Consider the following 16,445-nt stretch of genomic DNA (forward strand, 5'->3'; position numbering starts at 1 on the left):
GGTTTGGTATCGACTTGGAGATGGCTCACGTGGGGCTGCAGAGTCAACAGCTCCCAGCCTGCTCCGTGGCATTCCCGGGATCTGTTCCGCCGCCGCCGCCGGATGAGATAACGGCCCCGGAAAACTTGGTTGTTTTCCCCCCTAAACTGGGATCTCCTCCCTCAAACAGTTCCGTGCTCCACTCAGGACATGGATCAGGCACTGAGGAGATGGAGCAGGCACTGTGTTCAGCAATGTAGATTCATGGAGGTGGGATAAGATTTCCAGGATTGTGGATCCAGCATTAACAGGAGCTGAAGGTGCTCTGGGTGTGCAGGGAATCATCTGCCCATGGGGATTCACTCCTGGAGAGGCTTTGCCCCAGGAAAATCCCAGCCCCAGGAGAAATCCCTGCCCCAGGAAAATCCCAGCCCCAGGAGAGATCCCTGGCCCAGGAGAGATCCCTGGCCCAGGAAAGGTCCCTGCCCCAGGAGAGATCCCTGGCCCAGGAAAGGTCCCTGCCCCAGGAGAGATCCCTGGCCCAGGAAAAATCCCAGCCCCAGGAGGGATCCCTGGCCCAGATAAAGTCTCTGCTCCAGGAGAGATCCCTGGCCCAGGAAAGGTCCCTGCCCCATGTGTGTGTTTAGATCCCAGGGCAACCACGATCCATGGAAATCAATAATTAAACTGACACAAACCAAATCAGGTTCTTTATTAAAGTACAAAACCAGACTCCACCTGAGCCTCAAGATGATGCAAACTCTGCATCACTGACCCATCCATGATCTTATCCTCTCAGGAGATAAATCATGGACCCACAAGTGACCCCTCCATCCCTGCAGCATCCCCACTCCCTGGCTGGGACCACACATTTCCCAGTGACCTTGACACGCTCCTCTGGCTTGGGCAGCACTTTTAATCGGGGTTCTGCCCTTCCTCATGTCCTACCTGCTGTGGGAACAGACTCAGAGTCTCCTGCTGCCTGCGGGTGAGCCAAGAGGTGGCTGCAGCCAGGGAGGTTTGCACTTGGGGCTGCAGCCAGGGAGGTTTGCACTTGGGGCTGCAGCCAGCGAGGTTTGCACTTGGGGCTGCAGCCAGGGAGGATAAATCCTGGCTCCTGGCTGTTCCCGGGGCCAGTGAGCTGCCGTATCACTGTCCTCGCCAGAGATGGCAGCACGTCCCCAGCCAGGGCTGGTTCCTGCAAGGAGTTGGGAGGACAAGGATGTTCTCCACCCCAAGCTGGTCCCTTGGGCACTTTAATTTTCAGAGCCTCAACACGTGCAGTTTGGAGCTTCCAGGAGTGATGTCAAAGCTTAGATCCCCTCCTTACCGAGTCTGGGAACCATCAAAATAAAAGGGAAAGAAAATATAAATTAAGTGAGGATTGAAATGAAAAATCCCGACAAGGCGCCGGTTGGTTGCGAATGTTGCTAAATAGGAGCCAAATAAAAGCTCAGGGAGCTCCAGCTGAGGAGGGGAGAGCGGCTGTGGAGCCCTCCCTGATCACATCCTCCCCCCAGGCTCCTGCTCTGCTCAGTCATTCCCCTGGGGACCCCTCTGTGCCAGATCACTCCTGTGCCAGCCATTCCCAAAGGGATGGACCTGAGCCTTAATGGAGGCAATAAAGAGACTCTGCTCAGCTCCAGGCTGGAGCTCCCCGCCAGAAATGCTCTTTTTGGGGTGTCTTTTATGTCCCTGTCACCCTCCAGCACTGCCAGCTGCCCTGTCCCACGCTGTCACTGCTGTCACCAGCATCACCTCTCCCTGCATCCCTCTCCTTTCCTGGGCATAAATCACTCTCAGGGTGTTTTGTTTTTGTTGGTTTTTTTTTTTCTTTCAGCTCCCGAAATCCGGGCACAACTTTGCTTGAGCTCATTTCCCGACAAATTGTTTCGTTCTTGCAAAGAACCCTTTTTTTTTTTTTTTTTTTTTTTTTTTTTTTTTTTTTTTTTTTTTTTTTATTGCCTGCCTGCATTTTTCAGCTATTCTGGAAGCAGGGAGACACGTGCCTGGGCAGGCAGCTCTGCCAGGAGCCCCAGCCAGCCCAGGAGTGGATTCATTTATTTTTTTTTAACCCGTGCACCCAGGTGCTGGTACAGGATAAAAAGACAAGGCATCAAAACCTGGACCTGCCTGCTTTCTCAGGATGGAGAATGAGGCTGCTGGAAGCACTGGAACACGAGATAAAGGATGGGAAAGCTTTGGAAGTGTTGTCTGGAGTTGTTAAACACAAGTCAGGATGGAGGTTTGGTTAAAAAGGGATGAAATCCACTCATGATAAACAGGAGGGCTGGACTCCTCCATGTCCCTGGTGCCAGAGCCATCCTTAAAAATCCACCAGGGATGGAGCAGGATCCCAACACCCTCCCCAACCACAGGCAGCAAACTCCAGGGGCTGACTCCTCTCTGTGGATTTAATGAAACTTTCAGAGTGTTTTCAGTGTTTCAGAAACAGTCCAGAGTGTTTTCTCCAACTGGGCCAAGCCTGGAAATTTTCTTTTAGGGAAAACAATGCCAACAAACCTTGAGAGGGTGTGTGAGGTGCTGGAGTGTGACCAGAGAAGGGAACAGAGCTGGGGAAGGGTCTGGAGCACCAGGAGAGGCTGAAGGAGATGGGAAAGGGGCTGAGCCTGGAGAAAAGGAGGCTCAGGAGGAACTTTGTGGCTCTGCACAACTCCCTGACAGGAGGGGACACCCAGGGGAGCTTTTGCTCCCAGGGAACAGGAACAAGACAAGACAAAATGACCTCAAGTTGCACCAGGGGAGGTTTAGATTGGATATTGGAGAAAAAAATCTTCATTGGCACAGCTGCCCAGGGCAGTGCTGGAGTCCCCATCCCTGGAGGGATTTAAAAGCCATGTGGATGTGGCACTTGGGGACATGGTCAGTGGTGGCCTTGGCAGTGCTGGGGAATGGTTGGACTCGATGTCTTAGAGGATTTTTCCAACTTAAATAATTCTAGGCTTTGATATTGCCCTCGCTAGAGGCAAGACACGAGCTAAACATGGAAGCAAAGAGAAGAAAACAAACCCTTCCCAAGGCAGGACAGATTGTACCAAGCAGCCTGTTCCTGGTTTCCAGCTCCGAAGGGGGAATGAAAAAAAAAAAAAAAAAAAAAAAAAAAAAAAAAAAAAAAAAAAGCCCAGCAATTTTCCTATTATTGCAGAAAAAAAAAAAAAAAAAATCCCATCAGAGACAGCTCTCAGTGGAGAAGCTTGAAGCCCCAGAAGGGTATTTAAGGCTCCATTAGCTGCCAGGAAAATGAGCTCCAGAAGAAGCCAAAACCCCTTTCCTGAGCTGTGACAGGGAATGCCAGAAAGGAGAGGGAGGCTGGGAAAAGCTTTGGAGCAACCACCCTATGGGGGGGTTCCTGAGGCTTGGAAAAGGTCTGGGGACTTTTTTTGGATGGGCAAATTGCAGCTGCCTGGAGGGATCAGGGCAGGATTGAGCCTCAGCTGAATTTGTGGGTGGCACAAAGGAGGGCTGAACGTGCCAGGGTACCCAACACTCTGGAATCAAACAGGATGGCTCCCAGAAGCAGACAGGATTTGATGCTCTGCAGGGTTATAAGAACTCCTGGGATGTGTTTTCCTGGCCCACCTGTGCTGAGGTGGTGTGAGATGGCTCAAACACTGTCCCCACTGCTTTGACAATGAGAACAGAGCTGGAGCTGTGGCTTTGTCACCTCACCCTCAGCTCATCCTCCTCACCACGCTGAAGAGCCCTTTGAGCCGTGTGTGTGAGAGAAAAAAAAGCAGAGCCAGGACTCAGAGTGGCCCCTCGGAGATGGAGGTGCCGCTGTCACAAACCGCAGCTCGCCCGGCCCCTCGAGTTTGCCCTGCCCCAAATTTCCTTTAGCAAGTTCCTGTTTCAAAATTGTGGTTTAAAACATAACAGCCAAACCCATCCCTGTGTCTGAAACCTGCTGTGTCCGTGCTGCAGCGTTTCACTGAGGTTTGGGGAGACCGAGTGTGCGGAGTGAAATAAAAATTAAATTGTTTACGGCTCTTGGAACAGCCCCAAGGGAGGGAAAAGGTTTTTTATCCTTGAGGTGTTGTGGAAGCACCAACTTAAATAAAGGCAGCTTGAGTGAGGGCTGCTGTCCTGGGGGATGGAGTGAACATCTGAAGCCACTGGAGCATGTGGATTTCCCATCCCTGGATGAGTTCCAGGCTGGATGAGCCTTGGAGCAGCCTGGGATAGTGGAGGGTGTCCCTGCCCATGGCAGAGGGTGGGACTGGATGGGCTTTAAGGTCACAGCCAGCCAGGCTGAACCCCTTGGGGACCTCTGATGACACGTAGGAGAGGGGGACAATGGGGACATGGGGCAGTGAGTTCTCCATGGGTTCCCCTGGAGCTGTGGCAATTCTCCTGCACAGCCTGGGCTCATCTGGGACTCTGGGCTCAGAGGGATTTGGGGTGCTGGAGGCAGCACTGGGGCTGTTCCTTGGGGCTCTCAGGTCAGACTGGAGCTGTCTGTGCCTTCCCAGAGCACCTCTGGGAATCTGCCTGTGCGAGGCCACTGGCATTCCTGGCACAGAGTGTCACTCCGTGCTCCTGGAGCCACAGCGGGACTGCAGGACCTGCAGGGGGGACTGACCGTGGGAGCGACCCCAGGGCGACACTGAGACTCCTGGACCGACACCAGAACTCCTGGACCGGCACTGGGGCTCTTGGACCAACACCAGGACTCCTGGACCGGCACTGGGGCTCTTGGACCAGTATTGGGACTCTTGGACCGGCACTGGGGCTCTTGGACCAACACCAGGACTCTTGGACCGGCACTGGGCTCATGGACCAGTATTGGGACTCTTGGACCGGCACTGGGGCTCTTGGACCAGTATTGGGACTCTTGGACCGGCACTGGGGCTCATGGACCAGTATTGGGACTCTTGGACCGGCACTGGGGCTCTTGGACCAGTATTGGGACTCTTGGACCGGCACTGGGCTCTTGGACCAGTATTGGGACTCTTGGACCGGCACTGGGCTCATGGACTGGCACTGGGGCTCTTGGACCGGCACCAGGGCTCATGGACCGGTATTGGGACTCTTGGACCAGCACTGGGGCTCTTGGACCGACACCAGGACCCCTGGAGCTGTGCTGGGACTGGCCATGAGAGCTGCTGCTGCTCTGGCACAGGCACTGCCCGTGCCTCGGGGCTCTCAAAGCTGCCCTGGGACTCTTGGACCGGCACTGGGACTCTTGGACTGGTATTGGGACTCCTGGACTGAGACTGGGGCTCTTGGACCGGCACCGGGGCTCCTGGACCAGTATTAGGACTCTTGGACCGACACTGGGGCTCATGGGCTGGCACTGGGGCTCTTGGACCAGTATTGGGACTCCTGGACTGGCACTGGGCTCTTGGACCGGCACTGGGGCTCTTGGACCGGTTTTGGAACTCTTGGACCGGCACTGGGCTCTTGGACCGGTACTGGGGCTCATGGACCGGTACCAGGGCTCTTTGACCGGCACCGGGACTCTTGGACCAGCACTGGGGCTCCTGGACCAGTATTACGACTCTCGGACCGGCACTGGGACTCTTGGACTGACACTGGGGCTCCTGGACCGGCACTGGGCTCTTGGACCGGTATTAGGACTCTTGGACCAGCACCGGGAGTCTTGGACCGGCACTGGGGCTCATGGACCAGCACCGGGAGTCTTGGACCGGCACTGGGGCTCTTGGATCAGCACTGGGCTCTTGGACCGGCCCCGGGGTCGGTCATACCAGGGACTCTCGAAGCCGCCCCGGGGCTCTTGCACCGACATCGGGGCTGATCACAAGAGCCGCTCCCGGTGGGGCAGCGGGGCCGGGCGTGCCGGAGCCGGGCTGGGTCAGAGCGGGGACTGTCCCGGCCATCCCGGGGCCGCCCCAGCACTCCCGGGGGCCAAGACCGGTACTGGGACTCTCAGACCCGCACCGGGACTGGCGGTGTCCGGGGCTCTCACACCGGTACCGGGACTGTCGGTCCGTCCAAGGGTCGGTCCGTGCGCATCCCCCGCCCCCGCTCGGTCCATCCCTGCGGGCGCGGGGCCGGGGCGGTGCCGGGGGGCCGGGGCGGTGCCGGGGGGCCCGGGGCGGTGCCGAGGGATGCGGGGGCGGTGCGGTCGGGGCGGGCGGTGCCGGTGCCGGTGCCGGGGGCGGTGGCGGTGGCTCAGTCGGGCTCAGGGCGCGGGATGAACGGGACGGGCCGGGGCTGCGGGCCGGACGAGGCGGCGCTGCCGGCCGGGGCTCGCCCTCTGGTCAGCGCGCTCATGTTCTCGGCCGGGCTCCTGGGCAACCTCCTGGCTCTGGGGCTGCTCCTGCGGGGCCGCCGCTGGCCCCGGCCGCGCCCGCCCGCGCTGTTCCATGTGCTGGTGCTGGCGCTGGTGCTCACCGACCTGCTGGGCACCTGCTCCGTCAGCCCCTTGGTGCTGGCCTCCTACCACCGCAACCGCAGCCTGACGGCGCTGGCCAGCGGGGGGCACGTCTGCCTCTACTTCGGCTTCGCCATGAGTTTCTTCGGCCTGGCCACGATGCTCATCCTGTTCACCATGGCTCTGGAGCGCTGCCTGGCCCTGGGCTGGCCCTATTTCTACGAGCGTTTTCTGAGCCCCCGCACCGGGCTGGTGGCCCTGCCGGCCATCTACACCTTCTCGGCCGCTTTCTGCTCTCTGCCTCTGCTGGGCTTCGGGCGTTACGTCCAGTACCGCCCCGGCACCTGGTGCTTCATCCAGATGCACCTGGATCCCCATCGGTGCACCGGGGGGGTGGCGGAGCTGAACGTCGCCTTCTCTCTGCTCTACGCCACCCTGCTCCTGTTCCTCATCGTGGCCGTGCTGCTCTGCAACCTGAGCGTCATCGTGAACCTGGCCCGGATGCACCGGCGGGGGCAGAGGACGCGCAGGGTGCTGCCCCCGGAGCAGCCCCGAGCATCCTCCGCCGGCTGCGGCCGCCGCATGTTCTCCATGGCCGAGGAGATCGACCACCTCCTGCTGCTCTCCATCATGACCATCACCTTCGTCATCTGCTCCCTGCCCTTCACGGTGAGTGGTGTTGTCCATCCCCAGCACCCACGTTTGTCTCTTGGCTTTGATAAAGATTCCCCCAATTCTGCTGGACAAACCCAAAGGGGTGAGAGGTCAAAGCTTTGCTGTGCCCAAAGGTTGGCAGAGAACAGCTCTGGTGTGAGCCTGGCAATTTGCACATCACCTGGGGAGAGGGAGAATCACTGCCTGTGTCCACAGTGCCAGGAGGAGGATGGGGGCAGGAGAAAAGGGTGGTAACAGGACAAGGCGGCAGGAGGATGGGATAGCAGGAGAATGGAATGGCAGGAGAATGGTCTGACAGGAGAATGGGATGGCAGGAGAATGGGATGGCAGGAGAATGGGATGGCAGGAGAATGGTCTGACAGGAGAATGGGATGGCAGGAGGATGGGATGGCAGGAGAATGTGATGGCAGGAGGATGGGATGGCAGGAGAATGGTGTAGCAGGAGAATGGAGTGACAGGAGGATGGAATGGCAAGAGGATGGTCTGACAGGAGAGTGATCTGACAGGAGAATGGAGTGACAGGAGAATGGGATGGCAGGAGAATGGAATGGCAGGAGGATGGGATGGCAGGAGAATGGGATGGCAGGAGAATGGTATAGCAGGAGAATGGGATGACAGGAGGATGGAGTAGCAGGAGGATGGTCTGACAGGAGAGTGATCTGACAGGAGAATGGAGTGGCAGGAGGATGGAGTGGCAAGAGGATGGTCTGACAGGAGAATGGAGTGGCAGGAGCAGAGGTGCCCTCCCACCCCACAGAGGCCCCCAGGCCAGGCCTTGTGGCTCAGACAGGGACAGGCTGAGGGTCCCCTGGACCACCCGGCATCGCTGCCATTCCCAGGATGCAGGAACTCAAGGTGGAGGTGTGAGGGATGGCAAAACAACTAATTCCACTTGTAGAGACAGAATGAAGGAGCTGCCCTGGGCTGGAGGCAGTGGATACCCGTGCTGGGCAGGATGAGTTATCCCAGATTTCTGCGGATGGAGCTGGAGAAGGAGGGAAGCTGCACCCACCTCTCTGTTAGGCAGCGGTTTCTGCTCCTCTGTGACAGCAGCAAGGCACAGAGATGGGAGGTTTCTGGGAACAGAGCTCTGGCACAGCAGCCACAGCACGTGTCATCCCAAGGGATATGCCCACAGCCCGTGCCCCATCCCTGCACGAGGCTTCCAGCAGAAATCCAACATCAAAACAGCCAAGTGAGGAAGCGGAGAGAGCGAGTCCCCTGGCTCTGTCTGGGCTCTCCCCTCCCAAGGGCCACTTTTCATCCATCCAAGAGCTTTTCCACCAGGAGCACTGATGGCTCTGGAGCACCTCCAGTCCCTGCCTGGGTGTGTGAGGCCCCCCAGTGCAGGAGGTCAGTTTGGTCCCATTAGAAGTGGCCCCACTGAGGCTGGGAGGACAACCAGTACTAATTTCATACTCTTGATTTTAAATAGTACCTTCCCTTCATGCTCCCTTGCTTTTCCTAAGGGGAAAGGCAATAACCTTTCCTAAGGGGAAAGGAATAATAAGACACAGCTGAACCAGGGTTTTAGGACAAAGGAATAATGTCCAGATACTTGTGAGCATCTCAATGCCCTGAGAGACACTCCAGCTCCTGGCCATGAACCCACACTGATGGACAGCTCTTCCCGTGTCCCAAAAAAGCCCCGGCTTGGCCGTTGTGGTCAGCTCAGAGCAGAACCCCTCGGTGGGGACACGTGGGCAGGGCCCTGTCAGTGTGTGCTCGGGGCACAGGGGCTGGGAAAGCAGCCCTGGCCGGGATCCCATGGGCCCTGTGGGGGCAGATATAGCCTTATCCAGAGGCAGCTTCCCTTTTCCCATCGCCCGGCTCCCATGTGGGGCCGCGCTTTGGCAGCGGCTCAAACCCGGCCGCCTCCTTGGGGGTGACACTTTCTCTCCTGTCCCCAGCTGCCCACAGCTCCTCCTGAGGAATCCAGGCACACAAACCCAATCAAGCCACAAATTCCTTCCTAAAACACGCCAGAGCTTCCCAAACCACACCAGAGTTTGGATACTCCGTGAGTTTGCCATCCCAGGGTGGTACCCAGCGCATCCCGGGCAGGACAGGGATGCTCCTGCTGCCCATCCCCATCCCAAAACATCTCCCCAGCCCGGATTGAGGGGGTGGCGGGTGACCCGAATGAGTAAGGAGTGCTGAGTCACCCTTCCAGGAAACCCCACGGGCTGTGATGAGTCGGCAGTCGCAGGAAGGACCCGGTGAGGTCCAGCACCCCTCGTCCTCTCCGTCTCCCACGTCTGTCTCTCCTGTGTGGTCTCAAGGTGAGAGACACCACTTCCTCCGGCAGCCACGGGTTTAATTTGGGCTCTGAGCGAAGCAGAGCACGGGGTTGGCTTTGTGTTTAAAGTTCATTTAAACCCACAGAGTCAGCAAATTTGCTGTGACAGCCCAAATGGCCCCAAAATCCAGGTTTGGGATTATTTCTCCCTGGTTGTGAGACCCCACTGCAGTGCTGTGTCCAGCTCTGGGATCCTTCCAGCACAGGAAGGACCTGGAACTGTTGAAGTGAATCCAGAGGAGGCACTGAGTTCATTAAAGGGATGGAGCAGCTCTGCTGTGAGAAAGACTGGGAGAATTGGGATTGTTCACCCTGGAAAAGAGAAGAATTTGGGGTCATCTAATTATGACCTTCCAGTGCTTGAAAGGAACTGGGATTGTTCACCCTGGAAAAGAGAAGGATTTGGGGATCACCTAATTATGGCCTTCCAGTGCTTGAAAGGAACTATAGGAAAGATATAACTTAACTTAGACCTAAATATAGTAAATTCCAATTAAAATTCCACTTCTATTTTACTCCCCATTGTAATAGTAGGTCTTTTCCCCATGTTGTAATGGGTTCCTGTATGATAAAAGGATGAATAAATGTTTTGCTTGATTGTAACCATGCACATGTTGTGTGGACATGCAGAGAGAGACTCTTTACAAAGGCCTGGAGTGACAGGATGAGGGAGAAATGATTCAAATTGACAGAGAGGAGGTTTAGATGGGATATTGGGGAAAAATTCTTTCCTGTGAGGTTTAGATGGGAAATTGGGGAGAAAAATCCTTTCCTGTGAGGTTTAGATGGGATATTTGGGGGAAAATTCTTTCCTATGAGGTTTAGATTGGGGAAAAATTCTTTCCTGTGAAGTTTAGATGGGATATTGGGGAGAAAAATTTCATGCAAGGTTTAGATGGGATGTTGGGAAAAAATTCTTTCTTGTGATGTTTAGATGGGATATTGGGGAAAAAAAAATCCTGTGAAGTTTAGATGGGATATTTGGGGTAAAATTCTTTCCTATGAGATTTAGATTGGGGAAAAATTCTTTCCTGTGAGGTCTAGATGGGATATTTGGGAAAAAAAATCCTGTGAAGTTTAGATGGGATATTGGGGAGAAAAATTCTTTCCTTTGGGGTCTAGACGGGATATTTGGGAAAAATTCTTTCATTTGGGGTTTAGATGGGATATTTGGGGAAAAATTATTTTCTCTGAGGTCTAGATGAGATTTTGGGGAGAAAAATTCTTTTCTCTAAGGTTTAGATGGGATATTTGGGAGAAAAAAATCTTTCCTGTAAGGTTTAGATGGGAAATTGGGGAGAAATTCTTTCCTGTGAGGTTTAGATGGGATATTTGGGGGAAAATTCTTTCCTATGAGGTTTAGATTGGGGAAAAATTCTTTCCTGTGAGCTTTAGATAGGATATTGAGGAAAAATTCTTTCCTGTGGGGTTTATATGGGATATTGGGAAAAAAATTCTTTCCTGTGAGCTTTAGATTGGGAAAAATTATTTCCTGTGAGGTTTAGATGGGATATTGGGGAAGAAATCTTTCCTGATACAGGTTGTCCAGAGAACCTGTGGCTGGAAGAGTTCCAGGCCAGGTTGGATGAGGCTGGGACAGTGAAATAGCAGCGAGGAGTGGACTGAGATGATTTTTAATCCTCCTCCCACCACTAACCCCCTCCCTCCTTTGACAGATCCGCGCCTACGTGAACAAATTCCTGCGGGAAGAGACGGACCACGAGTGGGACCTGCTGGCTCTGCGCTTCCTGTCCATCAACTCCATCGTGGACCCCTGGGTGTTTGCCATCCTGAGACCCCCCGTGCTGCGCCTCATGAGGGCTGTGCTCTGCTGCCAGGTCACCCCCACGGCCCCCGATGGCCCCAGCGTGTCCCCAGAGGTGACAAAGCACCCGGCACTCTGCGGGGTGTAGATCCCTCTGGGGTTGTTATTCCAGGAGGATCTTCCCTCCTGAGAGGGTTTGGTTTGGGTCTGTCGTGGCCCTGATGGGAGTGGGTTGGTCTGGGGTGGCTCTGGTGTCACTTTGTCACCATCTCAGCCTCTCACAGGGACAGAAGGATGAGGTTGGAAGGGCTGGTGAGGTCCTGGAGTGCTGCTGTGGCCCTTTAGGGCTGGTCCCTCCTAGAAAAGGGCTCAGCCTTGTTGTGGGTGAAGCTTGTGGGGGGTTTTGTTTTAACCCCACAGCTGGGAAGTGTTGGGAGACAGAGATTCCTGCTTGGTGTATTTCCCAGCAAAGTCTCAATGGGTTGTTTTTTTTGTGATGCAGCTCCTGGAGATGGGGCTGGGTGGCTGCAAGAACCCATTTGTGCACCCAGATCCATAAGGATTGGGAAGGAGAGGAAAGGAGCAGTGTATCCTAAAAAATTCCCCCCTTTTTTTAAGCTGGTTGCCTAAAGAAATGCACTTTTTTCAGGGGCAGGTCTGTGTGTGCTCATGTCTGTGTGTCTGTCTGTCCCACACCCCTGAGATTTTAGGCACTGGTGGGTCCCTGAGGGGCACCAAGGTACTAAAAAAAAGCCAAATTTTGGCACTTGCCTGGAGCAGAGCAGCCATTTGGAAATTCCCTTTGCTCTGTGATTTTTTGCAAGAGGAAACAGAGGGAATAAAGAACCTGCCCAGGGAATGGTCAAGGCCATAAACTTCACCCACATCCAGGATGATGTTGGTGGTGAGGTTTGGGTTTGTCCTTGATGGGGACAAATATTTATTTAAAAAAATAAAAAAAATTATTTAAAATACACCCCCGCCCCCCCCCCCCCCCCCGAAAAACCCCAATAAAAGCAAAAAAACAACTGCAAAACCATCCAGGTCATCAATCCTGCCCCGTTGGGCAGCATCCTTCAACACCACTATTTTATTTTCTGGGATTCCTCTTGCTCTTTGGGATTCCAGGATCGTTCCCACTGGGATGAGGAGAATCCAAATCCACATCCCAAAGCCACCACTGCCTTTAGGAATTTTTCTTGTGGCTCCCATTTGAGCAGCATCCAGCACAGCCAGTGGCATTTGTGCAATTCTGAGTGTGGAGCCTCATTTGGGAGCTGCAGCTCTGCTCAGGGAGCCCAAAGGTGCCGAGGTTTGGGGCTTTTCCACGGTTTGTGAGTCGAGGTGATGTGAAAAAAAAAAAAAGAAAATGAAAAAATAGAGTTATTATTTAAATAATAAATATCTCTCAAAGGAGCCTGCTGAATCATGTGTGGGTTTGTGCTTGTGATGCTCCTCAGGGTAGTTCTGGCTCCTGGAGGAAATGTGTCGGATGTGGGATGAAACCACGGGAATGGGGGGAGAGGGCAGCAGGAGAGGCTGGCAGGGGGAAGTGGGGGCCTCCAATTTCCTAAAAAGTGGCAGTAAACTCTATTTTGCAGATCTAAAATGACTTTTTTTTTTCTACCAGAGCTACAGAAATCCCCCCCCTCTCCATCACCTCTGAGCTCTTCCCTAAAACCTTCCTATATCCCACAAGGCAGAGCTGCCACCTGTTATCAAAACACAAGCCCCAAAAATACCCACCCTAAAAAAAGGCAGAATTGAGGTCACTGCTGTCAGGCAGCCAATGTCCACAGGAAGTTTCCTGGCCTCCCAAAAGCCTGTGGGCAGATGTCAGACAGGGGCTGCTCTTGCTCAAACGGGTTTTTGGCAGTGAGGGGGAGCTTTGGAAAGGGTGTGGGATTTTAGGGATGGGGTTTCCAGATGTGCCTGCCCATAGGGGGGGAAACTGGGGTGCTCCTCACACCACTGGAATGTCATTAATCCTGGGGACAACCCAAATTTGGCACCATCTCACCCAGCACTTGGAGGGGCACAGTTGTCCCTTCCCAAATAATCCCCTCAGGAGGAGGAAAAACACATTCTGGGCTCATTTTTGGGGTTCCCATCATATCTCAGCTGGAAAAAGGAGCCAAAAACTTTGGGAAGAGCTTTGGGTCCTTGAGCTTTATTTATTTGGATGGTCATGACCTGGTTGTTCAGGCTGGAATTTCAGGAGCAGTTGCCTAATTCTCCTCTCAGCCAGAGGGGATGTCTGCCTGGCGTGCAGAAGATAGAAAATTAAGAAAAAAAAAAAAGGGAAAAAAATGTTGGAAATGGCAAGGAGGTCACATCCTGCAGGGATCAGAGGAATGTGACAGGGTGGGAAGAGAACCCAGCAGGATCTGTGGCACAACCCAAAGGGAGGATTCTCCCAGAATCCAAGGATTCACTCCTGCCAGCCCCCAGCTCCTCTGCTGACCACTAATCACCAGCTGCCTGTTTTTTTGGGAGGTTTTGTGGCTCCTCATCAGGAAACTCAGGGCTGGGAGAGAACCTCCTGCCATCCATCCCCTGGGATCTGCTTTTTGCTGTCCCAACCATCAGGGCAGCAATCCTGGCAAGTGGGTTCAGGGAAATTATTTGGAGCAAACTGAATGCCAAAAAATAAAAGAGAAATGAAAGGGGAGGAACCCCTTAACCTGAGTCACTTTGCCAGGACTCATCCTGAGCTGCTGGTCAGGGATCACCTCCAAGCTCTGGAAACAAAAAAACTCCTCCTTTCCCTGCTTTCAAAGGAGAAAAAGGCTTTCACCAGAGCTCTGTGAGGACAAGGACTGTGAATCTCTGCATCCTGAGCCATGAGCCTGCACAAAGTGCTGCTTTTATTAACGTCACGCAGGAGCCTTCGGAAAAAGCAAATTAATTTGCCACTCGTCAGCTCCCTCAGCCTCTGCTCAGCTCAAATACAAGATGACAAAGTTTCATTTCATTGTCTGTGCTGGCCCTTAATGACTTTTTTATTGCCACACCGGAAAGCTGCTGGCACAGGGAAGCTCCAGGCAGGTCTTTAATCCTGCATTTCCAGCTGGGGATCTGCTGCTGGAGAGGAGGGAAGGAGGGAGAAGCTGTTCCTTGGAGGGAACAGAGGACATTCAGCTGCCCCTCAGAATTCTTAAAAAATGCTGAGATTTTCCACAGTGGCTGCAGGGATGAAGGGAGTGGGGATCTTCTCCAAAATCTTCTCCAAAATGTGGAATGGTTTGGGATGGAAGGGACTCCAAAGCCCATCTTGTTCCATCCCCTGCCATGAGCAGGGACAGCTTCCACTATCCCAGGCTGCTCCAAGCTCTGTCCAACCCAGCCTTGGACACTTCCAGGGATCCAGGGGCAGCCACAGCTTCTCTGGGCACCCTGTGCCAGGGCCTGCCCACCCTCCCAGCCAGGAATTCCTTCCCAATATCCCATCCAACCTCTGTCAGTGGAAAACCCCTTATTCTGGCACTTCAGCCCCTTGTAAATAATCCCTCTCCGTTCCCAAATGATGGTGATGCCACACCATGTTTTTGGGAAATTTGCATTTTAGGGGAGTAGAGAGGAAAAGAAAAGCACTTCCCTCTTGCTCCCACTTTTCCTGGTTGGTTTGGAATATTTCCTCTGACATTTCTGTGCTGTCAGCAGGGAGGAAACTCTAATTTTCTGGCTGTTTTGGCCATGATTTTACTGGGGGCCACAAAAGCCCCTCAACCCCATTCAGGGGGAGCAGGAAATGTGGGAAACATTTTGGGAACACCCTACAAAAGTGGGGATGGGATGGGATGAGATGGATGGGATGGGATGGGATGGGATGGGATGGGATGGATGGGATGGGATGGGTGAGATGGGATGGATGATATGGGATGGATGGGATGGGATGGGATGGGATGGGATGGGGTGGGATGGGATGGGATGGGATGATGGGATGGGATGGATGGGATGGGATGGATGGGATGGGATGGATGGGATGGGATGGATGGGATGGGGTGGGATGGGATGGGATGGGATGGGATGGGATGGATGGGATGGGATGGATGGGATGGGGTGGGATGGGATGGGATGGGATGGGATGGGATGGATGGGATGGGGTGGGATGGGATGGGATGGGATGGGATGGGATGGGATGGGATGGGATGGATGGGATGGGATGGGGTCGGATGGGATGGGATGGGATGGGATGGATGGGATGGGATGGGATGGGATGGGATGGGATGGGATGGGATGGGATGGATGGGATGGGATGGGATGGATGGGATGGGATGGGATGGATGGGATGGGATGGATGGGATGGGATGGGATGGGATGGGATGGGATGGGATGGGTGCAGTGGTGTGTCCGAGCCCGGAACTCCTGCAGAGCATTTCTGGAATTGCTGCTCCAGTTCTTTGGAAGCAGAGCAGAGCTGCCTTTCCAGGCACAGGAACCCTCTCTGGGCTCCAGAGGGTGTGATCCATGTTAAATTGGATTAAATTAATTAGCCAAGGAAGTGACTTAAGGAGACATGGCGTGGCTGGGCTTCCCATCCAGCTCTGGTGGTTCCAGGGCTTCCCATGACAGAGGAAAAAGTCACATTTGGCTTTACCACAGCTGCCTTCTGGTTTTGCAGCTGGTTTTGCACCTCTGCACCCCCACATAACCATGTGAAACTTTTTCTGAGTCCTTCAGGTCACCCCACATCAGAATGATCCTATTGTGAAAGAGGGATCAGCCTTTTCCAGGGTTTTTTTGGGGGTTGTTTTTTGTGGTGGTATCCCAAACTTCATAGGCTTAAAGTCAGAGCCTGGTACCCACCAGTGAGACCCAAAATGAGTAATTTGTGGCCTGTCCCCTGTCATTGTTGTGAGACCTTGGGTGCAGCAGGGCTGGGCAGAATTACCTGAAGTGAAGCCAAATACATCCAAGAGATCCAGAACAAATTTTTGTGTGAGCATAAATTCCTTGTGCCATATCAGTTTTTTTGGGAATCCTGCAGTGGAATCCAGGAACTGGGATCTCTGGATCAGCCTCATCACCCTCACAGTCAGGAATTCCACCCCAATCTCCCATCCATCCCTGCCCTCTGGCACTGGGAAGCCATTCCCTGTGTCCTGTCCCTCCATCCCTTGTCCAAAGCCCCTCTCCAGCTCTCCTGGAGCCCCTTTAAGCACTGGAAGGGCTCTAAAGATTCCCTGAAATCTTCTCCATGTGAACACTCCCAGCTCTCCCAGCAGAGCCCTGAATTTTCAAGCTTTTTTACAATATAAGAATAATAATAACAATTTACACTCTGGCTTTTGGGTTCAGCATTGCAGAAGGTGAAGTTCTCATATGACTTTTCCCCAGATGACCATAAATTTTGTCCATTTGTCAAGCCT

The 16,445-nt window shown here is 53.8% G+C and overlaps 1 protein-coding gene across 1 annotated transcript; it reads left to right on the forward strand.

Moving 5' to 3' along the window:
- Positions 1 to 6,154: 6,154 nt before the first annotated feature.
- On the forward strand, positions 6,155 to 12,054 carry PTGER2 (prostaglandin E receptor 2; the record flags this gene model as incomplete). Its single annotated transcript, XM_083862858.1, has 2 exons — positions 6,155 to 7,003; positions 10,985 to 12,054. The coding sequence occupies 2 exons, from the start codon at positions 6,155 to 6,157 to the stop codon at positions 11,219 to 11,221; spliced, it is 1,086 nt and encodes a 361-aa protein (XP_083718984.1). The 3' UTR covers positions 11,222 to 12,054.
- Between the last annotated feature and the right edge of the window lie 4,391 nt (positions 12,055 to 16,445).

This window comes from Zosterops lateralis (assembly GCF_965231275.1).
Source record: "Zosterops lateralis genome assembly, chromosome: 6".
NCBI classification, from domain to species: Eukaryota; Metazoa; Chordata; class Aves; order Passeriformes; family Zosteropidae; genus Zosterops; species Zosterops lateralis.